A 13,028-nucleotide genomic window follows, 5' to 3' on the forward strand; every position below is an offset into this window, starting at 1 on the left:
TTTACCATGCATCGGTCTCAGCTGGGGTTCTTGCTGACTGCAGATTCTGATTAAGGAGATCCGGGCTGGGGCCTGAGATTCTGCATGGCTAGCAGGCTCCCAGGGGCTGTCCGTGCTGGTGGTGGGAAGGGAAGGGAAGGGAAGGGAAGGGAAGGGAAGGGAAGGGAGAGATGTATTGTGAGCTGACCCAAATGTCTCATAGGACCTAGCAACTGCAGCAGCTGGAGCCTTAAGGAATGATTAGAACTAAAGGCTTGAATGACGTCTGGACACTCTCCATCTCTGCTTTTGTGTTTACATCTGGGAAAAATAATAGTAGCAATAACAACCTACTTCCAAGGGCTGTGAAGATGCAATGAATTAACATGTCTACAACACTTAGAGCAGTGCCTGGCATGCAGTAAGTATTCAGATAGAAGGCTCATGACATGATTATCATCTTCCTTTGCAACTGGGCTTGTTTCCACTTCTTCAGTGGGAAATGTGATTGACATCGGCATATCTCATAGGCAAGTACCCAAGGAGAAACTGATGGGACTTTACCTTTTCCAAGATCAAATATTGACCAGAAAAGATTCATTGGCCCAGCCTGCCATAGGTGCCCATCCCTGGGTTAATCAACCGGGGTCAGAAAATTGAGTCGAAATAAAAAAAATCATTGTTACCACTGCAATCACGTGGAAAGGGGGGAAAACAGTGGGAAAGGAGTGCTGGGCAGGCAATCCTACAGGCATCCTGGACAGTCCCCTCAGGGTACTCACAAAATGAAGTCACCAGGGAAGGAGAGGGCCTTATCCTGGTCTTCATTTTCATCCAAGGCAAGATGAAGACAGAGAAGTCATGTCCACTGAGTGGAACTGACATCAGATTCAAGGGAATGGAGAGTCTGAGGGACAGGGCCAAGGAAGCACCAGAACAGATGGGAATGAGGGCACCTGCACCAACTGCACTTGGGTCTGGAACGGTGAATGGGAAAATGCGGCTGTGCAGAAACATGTGGAAAAATAATTAAAAGGCTTAAATGGCTCATGCTTGTCATCCTAGCACTTTGGGAGGCCAAGGCGGGCAGATCACCTGAGGTCAGGGGTTCGAGACCAGCCTGGCCAACATGGCGATACCCCTTCTCTACTAAAAATACAAAAATGAGCTGGGCGTGGTGGTGCGCCCTTGTAATCCCAGCTTCTCAGGAGGCTGAGGCAGGAGAATCGCTTGAACCCAGAAGGCGGAGGTTGCAGTGAGCCGAGATCGCGCCACTGTACTCCAGCCTGGACGACAGATTGAGACTCTATCTCAAAAAAATATTCCAGTAAGATCGTTGAGTTGTGAGACAGAAAGTAGGAGAGAAAGAGAAAATATGATGCTAGACTGAATTAATGGAAGACCAATACCATGAATAAGAGAAGTGGTGGTCCAGGATGACTTGTACTGCTAAAATCACATCTCTGATGTTACAGTCAGTCCCAGGTGTATCACTTTAAGAAAACTGGAAATAAACTGCATCCCTTCAGTCTGATGTTGGTGGAGGAGCCTGAAGCTCACGTGAGGACCCTTTAGAACCCCAAGAGAACCTGGTGTGTGTGGGTTTCTCAAAAACAGATCAATAAATGTTGCTGTGGTATGTCTATAAATACTTTCCTGGCCAGGTGCAGTGACTCATGCCTGTAATCCCAACACTTTGGGAGGCCAAGATGGGTGGATCACCTGAGGTCAGGAGTTCAAGACCAGCCTGGCTAACATGGTGAAACCCCATTTCTACTAAAAATACAAAAAATTAGCCAGGTGTGGTGGCGGGCACCTGTAGTCCCAGCTACTCAGGAGGCTGGGACAGGAGAATGGCGTGAACCCAGGGGGTGGAGCTTGCAGTGAGCCGAGATGGCACCACTGCACTCCAGCCTGGGCAACAGAGCAAGACTCCATCTCAAAATAATAATAATAAAAAAAAAAGACTAAAGAAATTTGGATGGCCTTTGGTTGTCTTCAGTGAGCTGATCTTATAAATTTGCTAACCTTATACATTGCTGACCTCATACATTAATAATAGTTCAGTACAAAGCAGCACTGTTTTAGGCTGAATTGTGTCCTCCAAAATTCATATGGTGAAGTTCTAGTCCCCAGGACCTCAGAATGTGATCCTATTTAGAAAAAGAACTGTTGTAGAGATAATTAGTAAGGTTAGCTCATTAAGGTAGGCCCTAATCCAATATGAGTCACGTTCTTACAAAAAGGGGAAATTTGAACACAGAGGCAGACATATACAAAGGGAAGATGGCGTTAAGAGTTATAGGGAGAAGACGGCCATCTACAAGCCAAGGAGAGACGTCTGGAACAGAGCCTTTCTTTACAGCTCTCAGAAGCAACCAATCCTGCCAACACCTTGATTTCAGACTTCTGGCCTCCAAAACTGAGAATAATTTTTGTTGTCTAAGCTACCCAGCTGATGGTACTTTCTTATAGCAGCCCTACCAAACCAATATTTGGATACCAAATTTTACCATGCATCGGTCTCAGCTGGGGTTCTTGCTGACTGCAGATTCTGATTAAGGAGATCCGGGCTGGGGCCTGAGATTCTGCATGGCTAGCAGGCTCCCAGGGGCTGTCCGTGCTGGTGGTTTTCATGCCGTATTTTGAGTAGAAATACTCTAGCGGGCACAGGCACTATTACAATGACAATCTTTTGAGTACATTAGAAAAACATGGTGACAGATGGCTGATAAACTGATTTGTAAATGGCTATTCATTTGTTCAAATCCTATTTTAAAAAATGGATTTTTCTAAATAATTTTTGGATGAGAGGAAGTTACAAATTGTAAATTATATAGAAATTAAAAATGAAAGCCTATCATGTTAAAATCTAAGGGATATGGCTAAAATTTAAATCAGAATAAAATGAATATTTATAAATGTATTATTATACCACAAAGAGGTAAAATAATTAAACTAACCTTATAAACTAGCAAGAAAAACAGGATAAACCAAATGAAATAAAAATGAACCAGTAAAGATAACTAGGAATTAATGAACTGGAAGACAAAAAAGTAAAATTGGTAAGCATAATCAAAAGTTGGTTTTTTGAAAGACAAAACAATGCACATCAAGCTTAAAAAGAGAGTGGGAAAATATGCAATAAAAAAATGAGAAAGAAGGTATGGTACCAGTGCAGATAATAATAATTAGGGAAATAAGATACACAACTTTTTGCCAATAAATTTGAAAAATAGGTGGAAAAAAGTTTTATTACAATAGTGTCCTAAGAAGCCTCTAGAAATAGAAAGCTTGAGTAGAACAATAACCTTAGAGTAATCTGCAAGTTTATCAATGTCTACCACTAAAAAATGCACTGGTGATTCATAATTACCAAGCAAGTGCTATTTCAGCATAGTAGGTAATTATCATATTATCCCAACTATTTTAGAGAGTCAAAAACTTTCAAATTCATTTTATAAAGCCAGTATAAGTCTGATATCAAAATCTGATGAAGACAACACAAAAAAGAAAAACATAAATCAGGATTTTAAAAACTTGAATCATACATAGACTATTTTTTGGAGAGAAAATAAGTTATTAACCTCCAGAGATGAATTGTTACTTTAATGTTTCTTAAATATGTGAACTTACGAGCTCAGAAGCTCCTTGTGCTCATAAGTTTGTACACGGCTATAAATAAAACAGTTAAAAATAATGAAATATGGCTAGAAGAGTTAAAATCAAATTAATAAATTAATTTTAATTTCAGGTTGGGTTTGCTGAAATGACATCACCACTTATAACTTATTTTCTACTTGTTATAGGAAAGTTTACTTCTTAATTTGACTAGATTTTCTTACTATGTAGTATGTGTTTGCTTAAATCTCTCAGTCCTATTTTTGTATTTGAAATCCTGTTTTTAAAAATTCTATTGGCCATACTGTAAAGTAACTTCTCATAACATATAATTTAGGCATTTGGTCTGCCTCTGTTTGACATCATTTGTATAATGTATCTATTAAGTTTACTAATACTTTTCTCATTACCTACTGAAATTCAGTGACAATAGTAACAGGCTGTCCTCCTGTATAAGTGTATATTAATTAAAAATAATAGGCCAGGTACGGTGGCTCATGCCTGTAATCCCAGCACTTTGGGAGGCCAAGGTGGTTGGATCACCTGAGGTCAGGAGTTCGAGACCAGCCTGACCAACATGGAGAAATCCCATCTCTACTAAAAATACAAAAATTAGCTGGGTGTGATGGCACATGCCTGTAATCCCAGCTACTCAGGAGGCAGAGGCAGGAGAATCACTTGAACCTGGAGGCAGAGGTTGCAGTGAGCTGAGATCGTGCCATCGCTCTCCAGCCTGGGCAACAGAGTGAAACTCCATCTCAAAAAATATATATATGTAAGTGGGAAGATGGAATTTTAGAATTCTCATGGAGAATCTCATTAAGAATTTGCAGACTTCTGAAAATATATACATAAATCTTGATTCGAATAACATGATTAAAAAAACAAGACCTAACTTATGCTGCCTATGAGAAACCCACTTCCCTTTTAAGGATATAGCAGGATTAAAAGTGATGAGACGGAAAAAGATATTTCACGCAAATGGAAACCAAAAGAGAGCAGAGTGTACTTATACTGAAGTAAAATAGTAACTTTAAAAAGAGATAAAACGGGTCATTTTATAGTGATAAGGGGCCCATTTCATCAAGAAGATATAACAATATTATATTGCCAGTTGGTAATATAATACCAGGATATAACATCAAGAAGACATATTGTAAATTTGTCTGCACCCAACATCACAGAACCTAAATACATAAAGCAAATATTAATAATCTGAAGTGAGCGATAGACTGCAATAAAATAATAGTAGGGGACTTCAATACCCCACTTACAACTATGTACAGATCATCCAGACAGAAAATCAATAAGGAAATACTGGGCTTCAACTATACTTTAGATCAAATGGAGATAACAGACACATATGAGCATTTTATTCAACAGCTGAAGAGCATATATTTCTTCTTTGGTGCACATGGAATATCCTCCAGGATTGATCAAATATTAGGCCACAGAACAAGTCTTAACAATTTAAGATTGAAATCACATCAAGTATCTTTTCTGATCACAATGGTATGAAAACTAGAAATCAATAATGGGACAAATTTCAGAAAACTCACAAATATATGGAAATTAAACATGTTCCTAAACAACCAAGGGGCCAAAGAAGAAATTTTTAAAAAGACATTAAAATGGAAATTAAAAATATCTTGACAAATGGAAATGAAAAAACATACTAAAACATATGGGATGCAGCAAAAGCAGTACTAAGTTTGGGGATTATAGGAATAAATACCTATATCAAAGCAAAGGAAAGTTTCCAAATACACAACCTAATGTTATACCTGAAGGAACAAGAAAAAGATGAGCAGACTAAGCCCAAATTTAGTAAAAGAAAGAAAATGACAAAGATAAGTGCAGAAATAAATGAAATAGAGATTAGGAAAACAATAGAAAAGACAAACCAAACAAAGAGTTGGGTTTTTAAAAGGATAAGCAAATTTGACAAACCTTTAGCTAGACTAAGAAAAAACAAGACTCAAAAAAATAAGACCAGAAGTGAAAGAGGAGATCTAAGTGATATCACAGAAATACAGAGAATCATAAAAGACCGCTATGAAAAAGTATATGCCAACAAATTGGATAACCTAGGAGAAATGAATAAATTCCCAGAAACATATAACATATCAAGACTGAATCAAGAAGAAATTGAAAATCTGAACAGACCGAAAATGGGTAAGGGCATTCAATCAGAAATAAAAATTTCTTACCAAAGAAAACCCCAGGACCTAATGGGTTCACTGCTGAATTTATTTAAAGAATAAATACCAAATCTTTTCAAACGCTTCCAAAAAATTGAGGAAGAAACACTTCCAAACTCATTTTATGAGACCAAATTATATTTTTTTGAAAAGTAAGGCAAAACTAAAATGAAAATTCCATTTAATGAAATAATATGGCTATTACAATAATGGCTAAAAACCTGGTTGGACTCCAGATAGTGGTAGCTACTCCTAGAAGTTAATTTTTAAACATAGTAGTGGGTTCTTTGTACAGAATTGAATTTCCTATTAAATAAAGTTATAGTTTAAATATTAAAACTGCCAAGTCCACTTTTCTTTTTGGACGAATCTCTCTAAACTTTGTTTTTCTGAACGGTAATCATGTGATGGGGGAAGGGAAGCAAAAACAATCATACTATTTTAGAAGGTGAGATTTAGGAAGAACAAATGATGATACAGAAATTCATAACATAAAAGATATTTTAAAATGTTGACCTTTGTAGTAAATATTCAGTTCAGTGAAACATTGTTCTCCATATTAATACCATGTTCTATGGTTTGAGTAAATTTAAGTTTTTTATTTTATCATGACCCAGATACATTGTGTAATCATGTACAAACTCCACGTCTCTTGAGTGTACCACATCATAAGTGATATCTGTGGCTTCAAATGTTTGTGTTGCACACAGGTTGCAACAAGGCAAAGTGACCCTGCTTTCTCCTGTTTCATGGATATTCCTTAATGTAAGTATTTCTCATTTAGTTAAAGGAGAATATTGGCCCTTTTTCTCTGGAAACCATCAGAACTTAAAACAAACTAAAAACGCATTAGCACATACACACTACAACATAGATGAACCTTGAGGGCATCATGCTAAGCAAAATAAGCCAGTCACAAAAAAAGACAAATACTGTATGACTCCACTTATATGAGGTACTTAAAGTAATCAAATTCATAGACGCACAAAGTAGAATGGTGATTGTCAGGAAGTGTTGGGGTTGGGAAATGGAGAGTTGTTGTTTATTGGGTACTATATTACTTCGTTTTCACATTGCTATAAAGATACCACCTGAGACTGGGTAATTTCTAAACAAAAGAGGTTTAATTGACTCACAGTTCCACATGGTTGGGGAGGCCTTGGGAAACTTACAATCATGGCAGAAGGTGAGGGGGAAGCAAGGTACATTTTACATGGCAGCAGGAGACAGAGCGAGCATGGGGGAAGCTACCACTTTAAAAACCATCAGGTCTCATGAGAAGTCTCTCACTATCATGAGAACAGCATGGGGGAAACCACCCCCATGATCCAATCACCTCCCACCTGCTCCCTCCCTCGACACCTGAGGATTACAATTCAACATGAGATTTGGGTGGGGACAAAGAGCCAAACCATATCATTCTGCCCCTGACCCCTCCCAAATATCATTTCACATTTCAAAACCAATCATGCTTTCCTAACAGTCACCCAAAGTATTAACTCATTCCAGGATTAACCTAAAAATCCAAGTCCAAAGTCTCATCTGAGACAAGACAAGTTCCTTCCTCCTACGAGCCTGTAAAATAAAAATCAAGTTAGTTATTTTCAAGATACAATGGGGGTATAGGCATTGGATAAATATTCCCATTCCAAATGGGAGAAATTGGTCAAAACAAAGGGACCACAGGCCCCATGCAAGTCTGAAACCCAGTGGGGCAGACATTAAATCTTTGTGTGTGTGTGTGTGTGTGTGAGACAGAACTCGCTCTGTCACCCAGGCTGGAGTGCAGTGGTGTGAACTCGGCCTACTGCAACCTCTGCTGGCTGGGTTGAAGCAATTCTCCTGCCTCAGCCTCCTGAGTAGCTGGGACTACAGGCATGCACCACCATGCCTGGCTAATTTCTTTTTGTATTTTTAGTAGAGATAGGGTTTCACCATGCTGGCCAGGCTGGTCTTGAACTCCTGACCTCATGATCTGCCTGCCTCAGCCTCCCAAAGTGCTGGGATTATAGGCAAGAGCCACAGTGCCTGGCCCCTTCATCTTAAAGCTCTGAAATGATCTCCTTTGACTCCAAGTCTCACATCCAGGGCACACTGATGCAAGGGGTGGGCTCCCAAGAGCTTGGGCAGTTCTGCTCCTGTGGCTGTGCAGGCTACATCCCCCACAGCTGCTTTCAAGGGTTGGTGTTGAGTGCCTGTGTGTCCTTTCCAAGTGCATGGTGCAAGCTATCAGTGGATCTACGATTCTGGGGTCTGGAGGAAGGTGGTCCTCTTCTCACAGCTCCAGTAGGCATTGCCCCAGTGGGGACTATGTTTGGTGTCTCCATCCCCACATTTCCCCTCTGCATTACCCTAGTAGAGGTTCTCCACAAGGGCTCTGCCCCTGCAGCAGGCTTCTGCCTGGATATCCAGGTGTTTCCATATATCCTCTGATTTCTAGGTGGAGGCTCCCAAAGCTCAACTCTTGTCTTCTGTGCACCACAGGCCCAATACCACATGGAAACCACCAAGGCTTGGAACTTGCAACCTCTGAAACCACAGCCTTAGTTATACTTTGGCCCCTTTTGGCTGTGGCTGGAGCTGGAGTGGCTGGGACACAGGGCACCTTGACCCAACGCTGTACAGAACAGCAGGGCCCTGGGCCTGGCCAACAAAATTGTTTTTCCTTCTAGGCCTCTGGGCCTGTGATGGGAGGAGTTGCCATGAAGATCTCTGAAATGCCCTGGAGACATTTTCCCCATTGTCTTGGCTATTAACATTCAGCTCCTCATTACTTATGCAAATTTTCACAGCTGGATTGGGCTTGAATTTCTCCCCAGAAAGTGGGTTTTTCTTTTCTACTATATGGTCAGCTGCAAATTTTCCAAACCTCAAGTTCAAAGTTCCATAGATCTCCAGAGTAGGGGCAAAATGCCACCAGTCTCTTTGCTAAAGCATAACAAGAGTCACCTTTACTCCATTTATCAACAAGTTCCTCATCTCCATCTGAGACCACCTCAGCCTGGACTTCATTGTCCTTATCACTATCAACATTTTGACCAAAGCCATTCAACAAGTCTCTAGGAAATTCCAAACTTTCCCACATCTTCCCCTTTTCTTCTGAGACCTCCAGTCTATTCCAACCACTGTCTGTTACCCTGTTCCCAAGTTGCTTCCACATTTTTAGGTATCTTTATAGCAGTGCCCCACTCCTGGTACCAATTTTCTGTATTAACCCATTTTCACACTGCTATAAAGATTCTACCTGAGACTGGGTAATTGCTAAACAAAAGAGGTTTAATTGACTCAGTTCCACATGGCTGGGAAGCCTCAGCAAACTTACAATCATGGTAGAAGGCGAAGTGAAAGCAAGGCACATCTTACATGGTGGCAGGAGAGAGAGAGAGAGAGAGAATGCAGGGGAAACTACTACTTTTAAAATCATCAGATCTCATGAGAACTCCCTCACTATCAAGAGAACAGCATGAGGGAAACCACCCCCATGATCCAATCACCTTCTACCAGGTCCCTCCCTTGACACCTGGGATTACAACTCAAGATAAGATTTGGGTGGGGACATAGACCCAAGCCATACCAGGTACAGAATTTCAGTTTGAGATTCTGGAGATGGATGGTATCGATGGCTGCACGATGTGAATGTCTGTATTGTATATTTTAAAAGGATTAAAATGGCAAATTTTATGTTATGTTTATTTTATATAACATAATTAATGAAAATGTTAATCATTAACATAATAATTATTAATACAACAATTGAAGGAACAATTTTTTTGAAAAAAGTAAAATTTTGGGGGAAAAAAGGTAGCTGTCCAGAGCATTTTCTATCAGGAATGAATGCCCCTTTGGCCAGAAGCCCTTATTGGTGATTTAATAAAAAGATCTGTGGCTAACTCAATTCTTGGAAACCTCTAGAACACATTTTGTGCCCATAAAGAAGATACTCTCTACACTATAAGCATTAGAATCTTGAAATAGAATCTTGACATTATCTGACTTCAAGTCCTAAAAATAGGAATCTATGACATTTCTAGTATGCTAAAATTAAAATCTGGTTGGTAACTTTTTAATCTATCTATCTATCTATCTATCTATCTATCTATCTATCTATCTATCTATCTATCTACCTACCTACCTAGAGAATGAGAGAAAGAGAGAGAGAACATACATTTTATTCCTGGTATCTGGCACTTCTCTTTCGATGCCCAAGCTTCTACTGATAATCACATTAAATCCGTATTTTAAAAGTTCTTTATGAAGTTCTGGGTTTGTATGGTTAAAATCCATACCTGCAAGAAAAAGTAATTAGAGTCATATAAGTAAAGGCTTACTAGCAGTGATGCAGGAAAGGAAAGATCTAGAATAACCAAAATAATTTTTTAAAAGAACCAGAATAGAATTCAGAAATCGATCTGTGCAAAAATGGTCAAATAATTCTTGGCAAAGGCGAGTGTTTCAGTACGTTTTGCATTGCTATAAAGGAGTACCTGAGGCTGGGTAATTTATAAAGAAAAGAGATGTATTTGGCTCACAGTTCTGCAGGCTGTGCAAGAAGCATTGGGCCGGCATCTGTTTCTCGTGGGGGCCTCAGGAAGCTTCCAATCTTGGCAGGAGGTAAAGAGGGAACAGGCAAGTCACACGGTGAGAGTGGGAGCAAGGAGCGGGAGATGCCAGGCTTTTGAAACGACCAGCTTTCCCATGAGCTAATAGAAGGAGAGCTCATTACTGTAGGCAGGAACAAAGCCATTCACGAGTGATCTGCCCATGTAACCCAAACACATCCTGCCAGGCTCCATATTAAACACTGTGGGCCAAATTTCAACATGAGACATGGAGGGATAAATATTCTGATTATATCAGTGGGGAAAGGGGAGTTTATCAACAAATGGTGTTGGATCAACTGGATATCTGTAGAAAATAACCTGTATGTGATGGTCCATTTTCAATTCTAAGTGCCCTAGTATAGGTTTAAGCAGGCTACATGGAAATAGATAAAGAAGCAGAATGTACTGAGCCACCCCGTCCCCCGCCCCTTCCTGCTCTCCCTTTCACCCAGTAGCCAGGCGTCTATTGCTCGGGGCCCCCTCAACTACCCCCTCCCCACCCACCAAATAATTTAGTTTTGGAGCCGGGCACGGTGGCTCAGGCCTGTAATCCCAGCACTTTCGGAGGCCGAGGTGGGCAGATCACGAGGTGAGGAGATCGGGACCATCCTGGCTAACACGGTGAAACCCCCTCTCTACTGAACAAACAAACAAACAAAAAAATAAAAATAAAAAAGAAAGAAATACAAAAAAAAAATACAAAAAATTACAGGTGGCAGGCACCTGTAGTCCCAGCTACTTGGGAGGCTGAGGCAGGAGAATGGCGTGAACCCAGGAAGCGGAGCTTGCAGTGAGCCAATAGCGCGCCACTGCACTCCAGCCTGGGCGACAGAGCGAGACTCCGTCTCAAAAACAAAACAAAACAAAACAAAACAAAGAATTTAGTTTTGGTTAGCTTGCAACATATGTAAATATATCCTTTCTTATCAGCTAAGTGCAGCCACTAGGGCCATAAATCAAATGTTTGAAGGGTCCTGAGAGAGTTGCAGTGCATTGTGGGCTGCAATAAAACGCAGCACAAAGACCCTAAAGAACATACTTGAAGCCCCTGCCTAACAACCAATAGGCAACGTCCGGGAAGATCCTGACCCCACAGTACTCAGTCTATGAGGAAGGGGGAGGGATCTGCGCACTAGAGGATAAATTGCTTGTTGAAACTGTGCTGGGTGTGTCTGTGTGCCAGACACCCGGTCTTGCATCACTGCCATTAAAAGTCTCACTTCCACTATTCTCTGGGTCTCTGAGTCCATTCTTTGGGTTTGGATGGATGAGTTTGTTTCTCACAATATCCATGTGGAAAAAGTGAGCATTTATTCTTACCCTACATCATCACAACAATTAACTCGAAATAGATCATGGCCCTAATGTGAAACCTAAAACTTTAAATTCATTTCCAAAAGAAAACAGAATGAAATCTTTGTGAACTTGAGGTTAGCAAAGGTTTCTCAAATGAAACATAAAAACCATAAATCATACAAGAAAAGCATCAAAATATAACATTGTGAGGCATTTTGGGGACTTATGAAATAAAAACCCCCAAATTTTAAAATGTGAAATTGTGCTTTTTTAATAATGCCATTAAAAAGAATAAAAAGACAAGCTACAGATTTGTCCAAAACATTTGAAACTCACATATCAAGAAACTTGAATTTAGAATATATAAAGAAGTCTTAAAAATTAAGAAGAAAAACATCCCATTTAAAAATAGACAAAAGACTCCAAAAGACACTTTACAAAAGAAGGTATATGAGTGGTTATCAAGCACATGAAAAGGTGCTCAAAATCATTAGTCATCAGGCAAATACAAATTAAGATCAAAGTGATGGCCTTACTCACCCATTAGAATAACTAAAATTTTAAAACTGGACCATGTCAAGTGTTAGCAAAGATCCAGAGAACACGGGATTCTCGCACACTCATATAAAGTTGCCCAGCTACTTTGGGAAACAGTTTGGCCATCCCAATACTTGTTTCACTTGGCAGAGAATCAGGTTCTACTCACATCCCAGAAAGCAACACTGTCCCCTGGCACTCATCCTTGGTTTGCTGTTTCTCTCCTTTCTGTCACCATCCGATAGGTAAGACTGAGAGCCAGAATTAGAGTGTGACCTCGGGGCAATGAGCAGGAGACCTGCCAAGGGGCTGTCGTGTGTCACACGCTGGAGTAGTGCTTAGGGTAGGGTTTCAGGCCCACACCTACCTGGTCATCTAGCGGGAGGGCCGTTCAGAGCAGGGATCCACAGAAATAGTAGGCCTGTGTGTTAAGGCTTTAATTTCTACTCTTATTTTCTTCATCTTTCTTTGGGTTTATTTTGTTCAACTGGGTCTTCATATTTGTATTTTATTTATTTTTTATTTTTTTGAGACAGCATCTAACTCTGTTGCCCAGGCTGGAGTGCAGTGGCCCAATCATAGCTCGCTGTAACCTTGAATTCCTGGGCTCAAGCGATCCTTCCACCTCAGCTCTCCAAGTAGCTGGGACTATAGGCATGCACCACCACACCTGGCTAGTTATTATTATTATTTTTGTTGAGTTGGGGTCTTGCTATGTTCCCCAGGCAGGTCTTGAACTCCTGGCCTCAAGTGATCCTCCTGCCTCTGCCTCCCAAATTGTCGAGATTACATG

The 13,028-nt window shown here is 40.4% G+C and overlaps 1 protein-coding gene across 1 annotated transcript in view; it reads right to left on the reverse strand.

Moving 5' to 3' along the window:
• GALNTL5 (polypeptide N-acetylgalactosaminyltransferase-like 5) overlaps positions 1 to 10,367 on the reverse strand; it is a 57,142-nt gene extending 46,775 nt beyond the window's left edge. The window contains exons 1-2 of the mRNA XM_011984368.1: positions 10,331 to 10,367; positions 9,967 to 10,087 (exon numbers count right to left, since the gene is read on the reverse strand). Coding sequence (XP_011839758.1) covers positions 9,967 to 10,087; positions 10,331 to 10,367 — 158 coding nt within the window. The remainder of the gene's footprint in view (positions 1 to 9,966; positions 10,088 to 10,330) is intronic.
• Positions 10,368 to 13,028: the final 2,661 nt, after the last annotated feature.

Source organism: Mandrillus leucophaeus, unplaced genomic scaffold, assembly GCF_000951045.1.
Source record: "Mandrillus leucophaeus isolate KB7577 unplaced genomic scaffold, Mleu.le_1.0 Scaffold266, whole genome shotgun sequence".
Taxonomy (NCBI): domain Eukaryota; kingdom Metazoa; phylum Chordata; class Mammalia; order Primates; family Cercopithecidae; genus Mandrillus; species Mandrillus leucophaeus.